This window comes from Nymphalis io, chromosome 10 (assembly GCF_905147045.1).
Source record: "Nymphalis io chromosome 10, ilAglIoxx1.1, whole genome shotgun sequence".
Taxonomy (NCBI): domain Eukaryota; kingdom Metazoa; phylum Arthropoda; class Insecta; order Lepidoptera; family Nymphalidae; genus Nymphalis; species Nymphalis io.
Window position 1 is genome coordinate 10,396,371 of NC_065897.1, and position 15,299 is coordinate 10,411,669.

Sequence of the window (15,299 nt, forward strand, 5' to 3'; positions counted from 1 at the left end):
AATTAAGAAATATATTTTTATCTTCTATCTCTCCCTCAAAGTCAAAAGTCAAATCAGGTTCGAAACGAAATTATTGTTTATTATAGAAGTTATAAAAGGCTGTATTTTTTCTCTTATACTATTTTAAAGTTGAATATATTGAAAGTGAAACAACAAAAAATAAAATCATTATTAATATTTTTGCATTAAAGTTCTTTTCTACATTAAAAAAGACTCAGTCTTTATAAACAATATTATGATCTTTAGCAATTTTATGCCTTAGCTTATTATTGGTGTATAGTATTCAACAATTTGAATTTTGTGAATACTTATTTTAAAGTAAATAACAAAAAGGAGCACTGTGATGTGATTGTTTGGCAATTATTACTATGTCTTATGCCCTTTGTGTCTTTAAACCATCATATAATTATGCCCGGAGAAGTGTTTAAATGTGGAAATTGTATAATGTCTGGCGTTGAAGATGGTGAAATACCGAAGGAGTTTATTGAATACGACTTTGCTGAGGATGCATTGGATTTTGAGGTTAGAATATATATAATTAATAAATTACTAATATGTATGTATTGATTATTTATACTCTAAAATAAATTAGGTGCTTAACTTTACTGCAACTGATTTTTTTATTATTTTTGTATATCTATGTATATTTTTATATAAGAATATTAACAATTTTCTAGAAAAACAATAGATGTATTTATACAAATACATATTTTCAACACATAAATCAGAGGCAACAAGTTTAGTTAGATAGTTCACTTGTATCACAAATATTGCAAGTATTGCAACAATTTGCTTATCTAAACAATATTCATATTATTTAAGTAATCTAAAAGTACTTTTATGATAGCTTTATCAGTATTGTAAGAGAATATTTTAAAAAACAATGGCTTCATTGTTGTATTACTTAAAGTACCAGTTCTTATCACATTGGATAAAATGCAATTATCAATTAATGTCATTGTTTTTCATTATTATTGAATGTGCATAGTGTCATGCAAAAAATATCATCATAATTATATTGGGTTTTGAGTTCATCAATTAATTGATAGAACATAAGTACCAACCTTCTGTTAAATTATATACACCTATATAATAATATACACCTATTGGCATATATATATATATATATATGCCAATAGGTGTATAACTGTATGTATAATTTATAAAAATAATGATAATTGCTTGTATATTATTTATTTTGTGGCATGTATATAATGTTAGTACAAAGGGACCTAACATCTCCATTCTCAAGGTTGGCAGCACATTTTAAATGTAAGGAATGGTTAATATTTCTTACATCGTTATGTCTATGGACCATGGTGACCACTTAACACCAGATGGCCCATTTGCCCGTCTACCTACATATAACATTAAAAAAGAAATATATATATTTCCTCAAAAAGTAGATATACAGTTCAAACTGATTGTTATAATATTATTGATATATATATTAATGAAATATTATACACCAAAATTAAATGTTTTCATCAATCTACGACTACAATGTACTACGAGAACAATGTAATGAATTATATTATAACAAATAGAAACAACATCCAACATATGAAATGTAAGCATTTTATAACTGAATTAGGAATGAAATATAACTGAAAAGAAAATTTGGAGAAACACAATCTTGTAATTATCAGTATTAATAATGTCAAACACATAAAAGCCATGGTTCACCTTTGTGGACATAGTGGGCATGCCCACTATCTAGGTTGATAGGTTAAAATACCTTAATAAATTTAAAAAAATGAACAGGCCACAGCACACATACACACATTGTGAATAAGTCATCGTATCATCAGGTTCAAGTTAATGTTTCTTTTTTGGACTGGAAATTATATACTATATTAATAAAAAACATTTGAACTAATTAAAAATATCTAACTTTTTTATCTTGCTAATAAATAATCATGAACACATGATTGTTTTAATATAATAATTTATGTTTTTATAGAGTATATCTTATATGCTTTAATGAAAACAAAACATACTTTATAACGAAACATTCTATACAGTTTCGCACTAGTACAGTATCTGAAAAATTATCTAATGTTGGTTAGAAAAGAAATACTTATTTCGGTAAAGTTCTGTGGTCATAACATTGTGACAACTAAGACCCTTTTATACCTAGCATTGTTTACATTTTCGATCCGGGCTTTCGTGATTCCATTTAATACGTCGCGTGTTTTGGATGTTTTACACATAAACCTGATCACCGATGAAAAAGCGGTACAAAAGGCTGATTTCACACACTTTCAGAAAGGCTTATGGCCTACAGCGGACTGCGTTTGACAGATGATGAATGCCGACGTTCTCCTAAGACGTGGTAATAATTGACAGGATAGAGTTGGTACACATGATTCAAGTTGTATTCGCTGAAAACGAACAATTAGATAATACGCACATGTGATGAAGTTGTGCAGTATTTTGGGCGGGTACGATCTGAATACAATATAAAATGCCTGCGACATTTCTGGATGGCATTTTGATAAAGAGATTAAATTTAAATAATATTCCCTATATGTACTTATTTATTTAAAAAGTGACTGGATATGACTGAAAAATTATAATTGATTTGCTTAATCTACAATTTCATAATTGTTTTACAGAACTTTAGCTTTTTATACAGTTTTATGCATATTATTTTAGCATACATCTATTTTATATATGATGCATCCTCGTCCGAGCTGGCAAATTTACTTACCAAAGCTATAAATAAGTTTATATTAGACAAGCTCGGTTGCTTCTTGGCTTAGGGAGGGTATACGAAACGCAAGCGCAGTAGATACTAGATGATATAAAGATAAATCATTAAAAAGAAGTGTTTCAGTCAATAAAAACTCGCTTTGCAAAATAAATTTATGGTATTTATTTTTATATCGCTACCAAATTTCAATATTTATACTATTTAAATAAAAATAGTTTCCGCATTTGTTGTAAGCCAGGGAGTAAGCTATCTATTTAAATTTTATCCAAATCCGTTCAATAGTTTTTGCGTCCTCACAAACTTTTAGTAACAGCCTGTGAATGTCCCACTGCTGGGCTAAGGCCTCCTCTCCCTTTTTGAGGAGAAGGTATAGAGCTTATTCATTTTACACAAACTTTCCCTTTTATAATATTAGTAGGATTCACAATTTTGTGTTGGTCGGTATGAGGCTTAAGGACACTAACAGTTCCTAATGACAACAAGTATAAAATCTACTTCTTAACTCCATTATTTTCATAAGGTTTTATGAAAATAATCGAGTTACCAGTATAAATGAAAAAAAGCCCTATGCTACATTTAGGTTTCAAATTTCTATAATATAAATACAGATGGCGTTGTTAGCAAGTGATTCGACGATATAACTATTAAATTTTCTAATAGATGGCAGTTAAGACAGATTACGTTATTTACATTTTAAAAATGATTAAGTTTATGTTATGTGATTATTATTTAAATATCGGGATCCAAAAAATATACAAAGATAAGAATAAAATACAATAAATGTATTAAAAAAAAGGCGTCGCAGGTTGCGCCGCCGCCCGGCTAAGTTTAATTCGACGAAACTGTCACAGTTTGCAGTCACATACTGCAAGCAGAGGACGCGGTAGTTGCAAGCGTAACTAGGACGCTAGCTGGTAATAGCATTAGTTTTTTTTAAGCGGATATTTTCGTGGGGGTGCTATGTGTATAATTGTATTATATGCATATGGTGTGCAGTGAGTCAAAACTTTGTCGCGGCTATGGTTTGTGAAAACAGGTGCGGTTGCAGTGCTTTCTGCCAACGTTTGTTTTGCCGGGCCATGCCACCAGAATGTAGTGATAATGAAGAGGCAATACCAATAACATCGGTAAAATAAAATTAAGCATGATCAATGATTAACACGTAAATAATATTGTCATATTTTATGTATTATTGAACTAAAACAAACTTCAATCAAAGATATGGTTTGATTGTATTTTAAAAACAGCTAGCAACTAATCTTACTTTATGAATGTGCGATCTATGTAAAATTTTATTTTAAGTCTGAAGGTTTACCTTCAGTTGTTTTAAAACTGATGTCATTAAAACAAATGCGGTTCATTTGATCGTAACAACAAAAATAGTTCGCTAGCAAATGTATGACTAGTCGCTGTGAAAATATATCTGTTGAAATCCATGACCTTTGTCTATTTTATCTTAAAAAAACACATTTTATTTATAATTAAATAAATGTTATTATTGTATTGAAATAAAAATCGAAATGAAGTCTACTTATCTCCATAGGGAAAAGGAATATACTTATTTAATTATGTATATTTATAGAAGTATGAATAAGTATAACAATGTTTATACAGTTAATACAAAGACACACAATATATACAGTTTACAAAGACAATGAATAAAAAAAAATCAGAAAAGGTTAGAAAAGTATAAGAATTTATGAGTTATAGTACACATATAGATACAAATATAGGACTTTTGTTTTTACGGAATAAAAATAACTTTGAAATACCCTCCTCCTATTGATCGTATCGAAACACGCAACTATTTACACGTCAAATCAATACAAGAAAACAAACGTAGTATACAACTAGTTTGATATCAACATATAAGATTAGGGAGTTTTTTGTTCGAATTCTATTAAACTCTTGGAAATCTACAAACTTGCTTCCTGCACTTTCTTACTTCGGCTTGGCAATGCTCATAGCGTTAACCTGTCTTTGCATTTTTTTTTCTGCAGCTTAATAAACAATTAAATAACCAAATATTCAAAAGTAATACATATTCTTTGATAGTTAAAAAACGTTCCTACTTAACCCTGGCACCAATTAAAGACAACCCATGACTTGGCTCGATGACCTCATGCTTATGAATCAACGTTTGTCGACTTAGGTTTTGCTTGCGTGCATTGAATAATTAAAAATTTAATGGTATATCTGTGCATATATATATATATATATATTGTTTGCTTATTAATATATGTATTAATTTTCTGTGTGTAATATAATCGCTATTCATTACTATTTTGGAAACAATGTGCAGAATTGCTATACGCAGCATATGAAAATTACACGTTTAATTCTGTTTGTACATTATTATATATATTATATTTCAGAATCAGCTTGCCGAAGCGCGTGATGTGAAATTTACTCAAAATTTGAAAGAACCCCTATCAATAGGATCTCATATATTATGTACTGGAACACCTTCCGACGATTTGCCATGGTACGATAATATTTTAATAACCAGGGCACTTAAACACTTCATAAAATGTAACAACTAATTTCTAGTTAGCAATCTTTATTTCTCATACACTTCCATGAGAAAACACAATGAATGTGACATGCACTAAATATACTCGAGTATATACAAGTTACGTTAATTTCATAACTTAAATTAATATTAAAAGCTTACTTTAAAATTAATATTAAAAGCGATAAACAAGTTAATGAAACAATACATGGTAAGCAATAAAGAGCAAAGAAATCTTGGAAGTGGCAAAGACTTGTCGTATTTTTTTTTATATGAATTAATATTTGAGCAATTTTTGGAATATTGTAATTGTTTTTGATTATTTTATGTCTTTGTTAATTTATTATATAATTTGTATAAAGATTCAATTAAAGTTAGCCTGGGAAATTCTTATTGTTCTAACAGACAATAAAATTAATATAACCTTTTTGCATATAGTATTTGGTTAGGTTTTATATTTGTTTATCCTCATTATTGTTCTCAGGTTTGCAGTAAATATCGGTTGTGGAGATTCAGAGACCGGACGGGGAGATGTCGCGGTACATTTTAACGTGCGTCTCCCGCAGTGCTACGTTGTTAGAAACACAAGGCGCCACGATAATTGGGGAGCCGAAGAGACCACTGCGTATAGGTAATGAAAGACAAAAATTACGCTTTGACAGATAAACAGACAGACATAAGACACAGTAGTGATCCCATTAGGGTGTCGTTTTTTAGTGGATTTACGAAATAATAAAAAAAAAACTAAAATTTCGTATTATAAAACCAAATAATCAAATCAGCAGTTCTATTCAGTAAGAACTCACTTCATAACTCATGTTGACAACCGACTTATGGTGATATACTATTTTGATGCGTGTATTCTTGAAATGTTATAATTATTATGGTCAACGTCGCATATAACTTTCTGACACTTCACGACCTTTTTGGTTATTCGGTAAGAATGTAATATCATTACTTTAAATAGTTTCGTTACTGTTTTACATTTGACTATTGAATAAAAGCCCACCAATACAATAAGACCTTTTAATATTTATTTCGTTTACAAACCTTAACACAATAAATAAGAATAAGAGAATTAATTGTATCCTACTAGATGCAAACATAGCATGCAAAAATATAAAAGTAACTTTAATTCAGTAGCAGAATAGTATTCTATAATAAATTAATTGTGTATTTTACATTTCCATCAATCTGGTAATAAATAATAATGGAAGGACATTTCATGATAAATTTGTAAAATGTTAGTCTATTTTTTTAATAAGGTAACATAACTAAGAAATGTATCAACATCGAATCTAATATTATTTAATGAAGAACACATTCTATGAATAGTTGAATTAACACCGATGATAGCGTTTGATATTATTTTAAAACAAAATACCTAAGTAAATAGTTTCTTAAGTTAATAATAATAATAACAATGTCCTCCAGACCGATTTCGGCCACGGCGGCCAATCTCAAGAGAGATTAGCCAACTACGCAGGAGATATTATAGTGCACAAGTGTGTGCGTAAACACAGGTGCACTCTCTATTCCCAAACTCTCATAATTCGATGGGACGGCAATCCGACACGACCGGAAAGAGTTCAGGCGCAGGACCAACGGTTTTACTTGCTTTCCGAGGCACGGGAGTGTACACACTTCCAACTTCCAGACTCCGGGCTGCTACTGAGAATTTTCTGATAGAAAAATCCAATAACTTTTTTTGGCCCGACCTGGAAATTGAACCTAGGACCTCCGGGTCTGCGGCCTTACATCAAGCCACTAGACCAACGAGAAAGTTAAGTTAATAGGTCGGAGGAAAAGTATTTTCTTATTTTATAATAGGTAAGTGCTACTTCTTCGTCGTAGCACTCTTGTCAGAGCGGTTTTCATTTGTAAATACGTACTTACATAGATAACTACACCCAGACTCGGGACAAACAGACATGTTCATGCACGCAAATGTCTGTCCTGGGTGGGAATCGAACCCACAATCTTCGGCGTGAAAGGCAAATATCTACCAACCAAGCCAACCGGCTCGTCAAATCTAACAATAATGTAATAGATTCACAGTTGTTCGGGGCAGATTTTATTCGCCTCACGAACGTTCCTCGTAGTTCGTAAGTAGGTTAATGAAAATTTTTATCGTATCGTTTTAGGATTTCAGGACGGTAAACGTGCCCCCGAATTAATTTAAATGAAAACATTATGTCCCACATTTACGACGGCCCATTAAATCCATGACTTTATAACGTTCTTTATACGTTTTTATGTTACCCTTAGCGTCATTAAAGCTGAAAAAGTACAATAAGCTTTTATATTTGTTCAAAATGGCCGGTACTTGATAAGCCACTACTCTGCAATATTCTAGGATACTTCGAACAATGGCACTAAAAGTTAAAATTGTAACGCTTTGTTATTTGAAAATTTTGAGTAAATACATATTTGTATAACGTTTTAAATTCTCTATAAAATGTTCTATGAAATAAAAATGAACAACAAAATAAAAAAGTAACATATCGAAAGCCATGATGTAAGCATATCCCAACATAACGAGTAGGTTTGATTACGATCTCTCACTTTTATATCATTTGTTTTGGATAAACCCAATTTTTATACTCAATTTATATACCTACAGCATATTTTTCGAGATACATGTAGCTTATGTCGAAGGAGTCTCAAAAATAACTGTCGGGTCGATCGAATACTGAGCGAACGTTTAAAAAACTGATACGAAATGGTCAAAATGTCTACAATAAAGTCCTTGTCACCATAATATATATATATATATATATATATATATATATATATATATCTATAATATTTATATGTCTTTAGATAAGGGTCAATAACCATTTTCTTGTTTAGAAATTTGGAAATATTAATATCGGGAACAAAAAGCGCATTGCTAATTTTCTAAATATGTACAGGCAGGTAGGTGGATTTCTTCGATATTTATTAAATCACAATATTTTATTGTTTAGAATCGCGTGCGTTTGTTATTTTCTTAAAACATAATACATAAGCGAATTGTGAATATATAATAAGTAACATGCATTGCTTTATAATAATTTAATTGTTATTTTGTTTCAGATTGTTTCCTTTCAAAATAAATCGAGCATTTTCTATAGAAATTTTAGTAGACGAAAAAGAAACGTTATGGGCTGTTGATGGCGAACATTACTGCAGCTTCGCACATAGAAATCCAAGTGCTCTTAATGCCGACTGGATTCAGGTCACTGGTATTAGGGATGCCAACTTGAAGATACAGAAGACTGATGTGTATCCTACTTTAGCGCCAGCTCCGCTTGAAGTAAGTTATAGGTAAACTTGTACTTGTACTTGAATATCACATTTTAAACTGTGTTTCCATGTGTGAGTGTGCGTATGTTGTACACGTACATAAAAAATAACAGCTTGTTAATATCGCCCTGCGGGGCTAAGGCCTTATCTCCTTTGAGGAGAAGGTTATGGAGCATATAACACAACGCTGCTTCGATGCGACTTGTGGCAGCCTCTTTCCCGCCGAGCACGAGATGAAGATAGATAACGTAGATGTGCAAATTAGGTGGAGTTTGCCCGGGTTGAGAACGCAATCTACGGTTAAGATTTCTAGTCAGGCCATCTCGGCAGTATATCAATGAAATAACATCATTTACATGAATATATGTATTTGTTTAACTCTGCTTTTCTGTATGAAATGATTATGATATATTATTATAATTACAATTACAGATTCCATTGAGAGAATGTTTATCTGCACTAGCTGATGATGAACCCGCTTGGAAATCAAATGTCATAGCGAGGTTACCGAATGGAATTCCAGAAGGGTATCAAGTAGTCATAACCGGCAGGTAACAATTTATTTCTCAATAAAATTTTTACAATTAATATTTTTTATCGTATATATCTTTGATTATTCATTAATATATTTACAAAATATATAACATGAAATAGATCTTAATAATTTGCCTTAGAAGATAAGGTTAAATAGACACACGCAGGCATGTACACACACGTTTTAGTAAATACCGTTATATTAGTAAGTCAATCAAAATATGTAACGCCGACAGTCACCCTGAGCTAAAACTGAGTCGTGCACTAGACTACGGCCGCTGCTGCACTCGTTCGCCGTCGACCTGATGGACTGCGCGCGCGAGTGGCCGCGCCCCAACATACACGTGCACGTCAACGTGCGCGCGCACGTCGACTCGCAGCAGGCGCGCCAGCTCGTCGTGCTCAATACGTGGCTGGGCGTCTGGGGCCTCGAGCGCCGCCAGCGGAGCGCCCGCTTCGTACCGGGGACAGAGGTGAGCGTTCCATGCGAACATTATATTCGCCAACTAACAAATAAGAATATCCGAAGAAATACGATGTTTTCAAATAAAATTCGATCACTTTTAAGTCAGTCTTATTACCACCCATTCCGCAGACGACGCTGCGTATAGCGTGCGGGGGGGGCGAGTGGTCGGTGTTCGCGGACGACGTGCTGGTGGGCGAGCTGGAGCTGCGCGCCGCGGCGGCCGGCGTGCGCGCTCTGCGCCTGCGCGGGGACCTCTACCCGCAGCGACTGCTGCTCTGCCCGCTCGCCGGCACCCCGACTATGAACATACAAACCGGTGCTTGAATACCACACTATTATTAGCAAGAAAAAAAAATATTTTAAAAAAAAACCTATTTACAATTATATATTACACACATTCTGAAAGAATAGGTTAAGTTGATCAACTTTTAGATATAATTTCATGTTATGGTTAGCTTATGTAAGAAAATGATACTACTAAATCACGGAAAACTTTTTTGAATGTTGCTTGAGATCTGTTATTGAATAATATAAGTTTAAGGAATTAAAATAGATATGCACTCTCATCACGTAATAAGAACCTGTTATAATATCGGTGCGTCAACGATACTTATTCAAATATTTTTATATGAAAAAAAAATCAACATGATATAAGCAAGCGTCCCATTCTAAAGACAAAATATATGATGTACGGGGCGTGCGTATTTGTAATCTGCTATTGAATATGATTTTATTAACTACAAATACCCATAACAAAGGTATTATAAATACAGATTGACAGATACGTTTTCCGATTGTTGGAATAAAAAAAAATCATGGCATTAAATGACCACTACCATCAGTGGTTTCTTTTTGGTTCATTACTATTTGTTACTTTAAAAAGTAAATAATGAGTATTATTTCAGTGATGTAAACTGATATTGGTTGGAATTCGAAAATAAATAGCTACAATAGCGTTAAAAAGCCGCGACTTGACCATTGTTATAGCATGGTCCGAAGGCTTAAATCAAATATAAATTATTTATTTTTAAGTAATTGAACGTCAATATTATTATAGCATTTATATGAATTTTAAAGATTTATTTTTAATGAGTTTAAATTATATATATTCTTTTATGTTGTTTTCAATATGTGATAGGTACTGCCATGTTATTTGGGTGTAAACCCTATACTTGACAAAAAAGTCAATTAAGGAATAAGAAATATATATATATATATATATATATATTTGTGTTTAGATGCTAATATTAAGTATACACATACAAGTAATCTTATAAAATGAATGGATGGATTAATAGAAGGAGTATTAAGGATAACCCACTTTGAAAAATAATTGTAGATATTCATGACAGATGTATACATCCACTTGTATATCATATATAAATAACCGAATGTTCTGACAAAAGACAATGTAGGTAATAAGGATTCAAAGTGCGAAGTAACAGCTTTTCAAGTAAAGTACAAATCAAAATGTTAATTTCATATAAATAATTAAATTATTTAGGTAGCAAAGATGCATGCTTTTTGTAAGAAGCTTCAACATTCATTAAATTCAATTCTAATGAAAAATTCATTATAATTCATAATTGAAGAAATAATTACATTAAGTTGTTTGTCATTATTATTATATTTTTATGAATTGGCCAAGAGACTATACAATCTATATTTTTACATTGGGTTATCCTGTATATTAAATATCAAAGTATTAAAAAGAATTTCTTAATAATATTAATAGCCTAGCCTCTATCAATACATTTCACATTACATCTTGACTTTGCATACAAAATCATAATGCTTGCCAATTTAATTAAAATTGGAAGTACTTAATTTTAATTTTTTTATTAACAATGAGATTATTTTGTGCGTCGGCGAACTGAATAACGTCTTCGATTAATTATGACTGGCAATATAACATTTATAATTATATTATGAATTTTTACATAACCTTTATTTTTTATTTACTATGAATATGTTTTCCGATGGTTCTGAATAACTATTTTTCAGTTTATGTATCAGTTTATTTCAATTACATATAAATATATTTCAAATAAAAGAATGTATATATTGCTTAGATAATAAAACGATATCTAAATTTTTGTCATAATATTAGTGGGATAAATTCAATTGTTGGCAACACTGAGCATGTTCATGCAAGGCTAGTTTTTGTCTTGTGATTAATAATAATATACGTCTAGCATAATTGCACATCTCGACTTTTACGTGGAAAGTCGAGATGGCCCAGTGGCAAGAACGCGTGAATCTTAACCGATGAACGTGGGTTCAAACCCGGGCAAGCACCTCTGAATTTTCATGTGCTTAATTTCTGTTTATAATTCATCTCGTGCTTTTCGGTGAAGGAAAACATCGTGAGGAAACCTGCATGTGTCTAATTTCATCGAAATTCTGCCACATGTGTATTCCACCAACCCGCATTGGAGCAGCGTGGTGGAATAAGCTCCAAACCTTCTTCCCAAAAAGGGAGAGGAGGCCTTAGTCCAGCAGTGGGACATAAACAGGCTGTTACTGATTACTTACTTACTAATTGCACTGTGTATATCTTCTCAAATGACATAATAGTCTAAAATATTAGAGCTATATTTATTTTAAAAAAAATTACTTACAATGTATTATTATCGGCTATCAAAAATACTTAATTTGTTAAAAAATTGTTATAAGATGTAAAATGCTAAACTAACATATATAAATGGTTGAATAATAGATTTTATATGAAATTTCTTACTAAAAAATTATAATTAATGTAATAAAAAAGTTTTCAGCTAAACTACAGCTGCAAAAAATATATATGGAAAACTTAATTATACGCCGTCCTATTACATGAATATTATCTTTAGTCAAGCTTACCATAATAAAATAAAAATAATATAAAGCGACTGTAAGCTTTACTCACTTAATTAAAATTATGTAAATCGACTAAATATGAAACTGTATTGAAAAATTAATGTTTTACTATATTTATTAATTTTTAAGTATTTCCCTTAGATATAACTTGTCGGAAGCACTGGGATTCACCCCGCATTAAATTTACACACAATTTGCTCCTATCCCAGTGTACTTCAGATACAGGCAGTGCAAGACTGCTAGCTATATCTGAAAGAGAGTCAGACCAATGGCTTCAGGCTCTCCCTTCTAAAAATCTAGAGACAGTACTTGATCGGGCAACGATACGCATTGCCTATGCTTAGGTTTAAAGGTGTGTGAGCTTCATACATGTCCCTGTGGTACCAAGGTGGACCAAGTTGGACGCTATGGACTTAGCTGCCGCAAAAGCGCTGGCCGTGCATATCGCCATAGACATCTCTTAATGACATACTTCGTCGGACTTTTGCCACAGCATCGATTCCTGCTACTTTGGAACGAATGGTTTATGCAGAGATGATGGCAAAAGACCCGATGGAGTGACATTAGTGCCATGGTCGATGGGTGTTCTTGTGTGGGGTGCAACTTGTGTAGTTACGCTGGCAGTATCTCATATCAAGAATACGTCTCGTAAGGCCAGTGCAGCCGCTGAAGCTGCTCAAATACTCAAGCGCCGCAAATATTCACTTTTATTAGGGGCTGGGTTTTGAAACATTGGGTCTATGGTCGTCCGATACAAAAAGAATCATAAAAGATATTTCTAAGAAACTGGTCCACACTTCTGGTGATCCAAGAGCTGGCGCTTATTTAGCCCAAAGGCTGAGTCTAGCGGTGCAGAGAGGCAACAGTGCCAGCGTCTTGGGTACAATGCCACAGGACAATATTAGACGGCGTGTTTCTGCTTTAAATTTGTAATGTGTATTTTGTTCTTTTTATTTTAATTTTGTATTTTATAAAAATGTCTGTATATAGCTACTAAATAATATATATATTAATTTCTTATTTATATATTAAACTTTTGATTTAATATATAAATCAAATGTAATTAGTATGGATAGCATGAATAAATTTAGTCATTTCCTTAATTTTCTACACCAGCGTTTAAACGAAAAAAACATTTCGCGGGATCAATTCCATCGTGATTTTAAAATATTTTGTTGATTCAAGTTCTTCAAACGATTCCAAAAAAAATGCTTCTTGATATTTTATACAATTTATCTGTTTATCTTGTTTCTAATTTATAGTAAAACCTTTAGTATTTCATCCTCTCTCTTCTTTCTTCTCTCGTCTAACAAAAGACGATATCTACTAAATTTAATTTTAAATCGATGAAAAAAATACTGGGAAGTCCATTTTAAATTAATAGTGTGACCAGGTTAAATTAAATACTTTCCAACGTACTAATTATTATAAATGAAATTATTATAAACCCAAAAAATGATAAAGTATCATCATATGCTATTAATAAGTAGGTATATTTCAAGTTAATTATATAACATACTTAAAGTTTAATTATATAACAAAAGTTTAATTATATAACATACTAAGTAAGTTCTATTATTAGAAGCGACATCAAACATTAAATAGTTAAGTTTCCTTCTAGACATTACCAACTTCTGATATTATAGCATTGATATATTAACTAAAAACCCAAAAATAACATTAACATTACTACAGCGATGATGTCGAGTATTCGAATGTGTGTGTATAACAAAAGAAGGGAAGATTCCCGAATTTTCTACTTATGTTGCACTCCTAGGAGTAAATTGGATTTTGAGATAAAACTAATAAAAAAAATATTAAATAAGTATCTTTAATTTACACGCTCAGCATCTTTATATGGTACTAGACTAGCATTTTCCTCAGATGTTGAAATCTAAAACATTCAATAAAATTATTAATAAAGAATGGTTGCCACATATATTTCTATGCTAACCTCTTGACTCGGAATCTAATAATATTATAAGTTCATGTAGAATGTTAAATAATGTTGTTAGGAAATTATAAATAGGAGAACGAATTAATTAAAATAACATATTTACATATAACGAAGCACTTTAGGTTATTATTGGACTCCGTATTTATTTGTTTATATTGTCGACGAGTCGATATTTTTTATCGAAAATCGGGACATTTTTTAGCTGACGCTGGCAGCACTTACATGATAAATAAAGGTTATAAATGATAAAAACTAAAAAATACAATTATCTTTAGGATTTTAATGCAATATAAGGTTCCGTCATGCTATGGCATAAATAAACATCACTGAGAAATTTTATTTAGGGACAAAATAGTCGTACTTACGCGTGTATATTACGCGTGTATATAATTTTCTTCTTGCTGTCGCTTTAACATGAAATACTACAACATTGCATCATTGTATAACCATCGATATGATATAAGGATTGTTTCTCGGCCTTTTCACTGGGTTAGAATCGTTTTCTAACATAAAAATAAACGAAAATTGAACAAAAAACACAATTAACGCACCAAGTATCAAGTTTGTTTCGCTACTTAAGTACTTAAGTACTACTTAAGTAGCGAAACAAACACCAAAACTGGTTACGCGATAAGGGATAAAAGATTTGATAATTCTATCTCTGTCTAAACCATTTGTAACGTAATTTTCGTTTTCTTTCTTGTGTAAGTGAGAAAGAAATCGTCATTGCGTCTATTAGTTTCTTAAATTTTTGACGTGTGGAGCTATGACGATTCTTTGACTGATGACAATGACTTGTGCCATAAGAGCTCATAACAATCACATATTTTAATATAATATATGTTTTGTAGGTACTTAAGAAATGGAATTATTAGTTTAATATTTAATAGTATTAATTAAAAAAGGAACACATTAATATCGTATATCTGTAGGCGATACAGATAACAAACGTCAGATGAAACCTATG

At 31.6% G+C, this 15,299-nt stretch overlaps 1 protein-coding gene across 4 annotated transcripts; it reads left to right on the forward strand.

Moving 5' to 3' along the window:
* The first annotated feature begins 90 nt into the window (after window positions 1-90).
* LOC126771138 (galectin-4-like) lies at window positions 91-13,276 on the forward strand. 4 transcript variants are annotated; one of them, XM_050490883.1, is made up of 8 exons: window positions 3,609-3,630; window positions 3,753-3,843; window positions 5,092-5,201; window positions 5,713-5,859; window positions 8,307-8,526; window positions 8,949-9,067; window positions 9,319-9,523; window positions 9,646-13,276. In XM_050490883.1, exons 2-8 carry the CDS (start codon window positions 3,796-3,798, stop codon window positions 9,838-9,840), a joined length of 1,044 nt encoding a protein of 347 aa, XP_050346840.1. In that variant the 5' UTR covers window positions 3,609-3,630; window positions 3,753-3,795; the 3' UTR covers window positions 9,841-13,276. The 4 variants fall into 4 exon arrangements, with proteins under 4 accessions (XP_050346838.1, XP_050346841.1, XP_050346839.1 ...); XM_050490881.1 differs by lacking the exons at window positions 3,609-3,630; window positions 3,753-3,843 and adding an exon at window positions 91-522; XM_050490882.1 differs by having other exon boundaries at window positions 3,548-3,843.
* The last annotated feature ends 2,023 nt before the right edge of the window (window positions 13,277-15,299 follow it).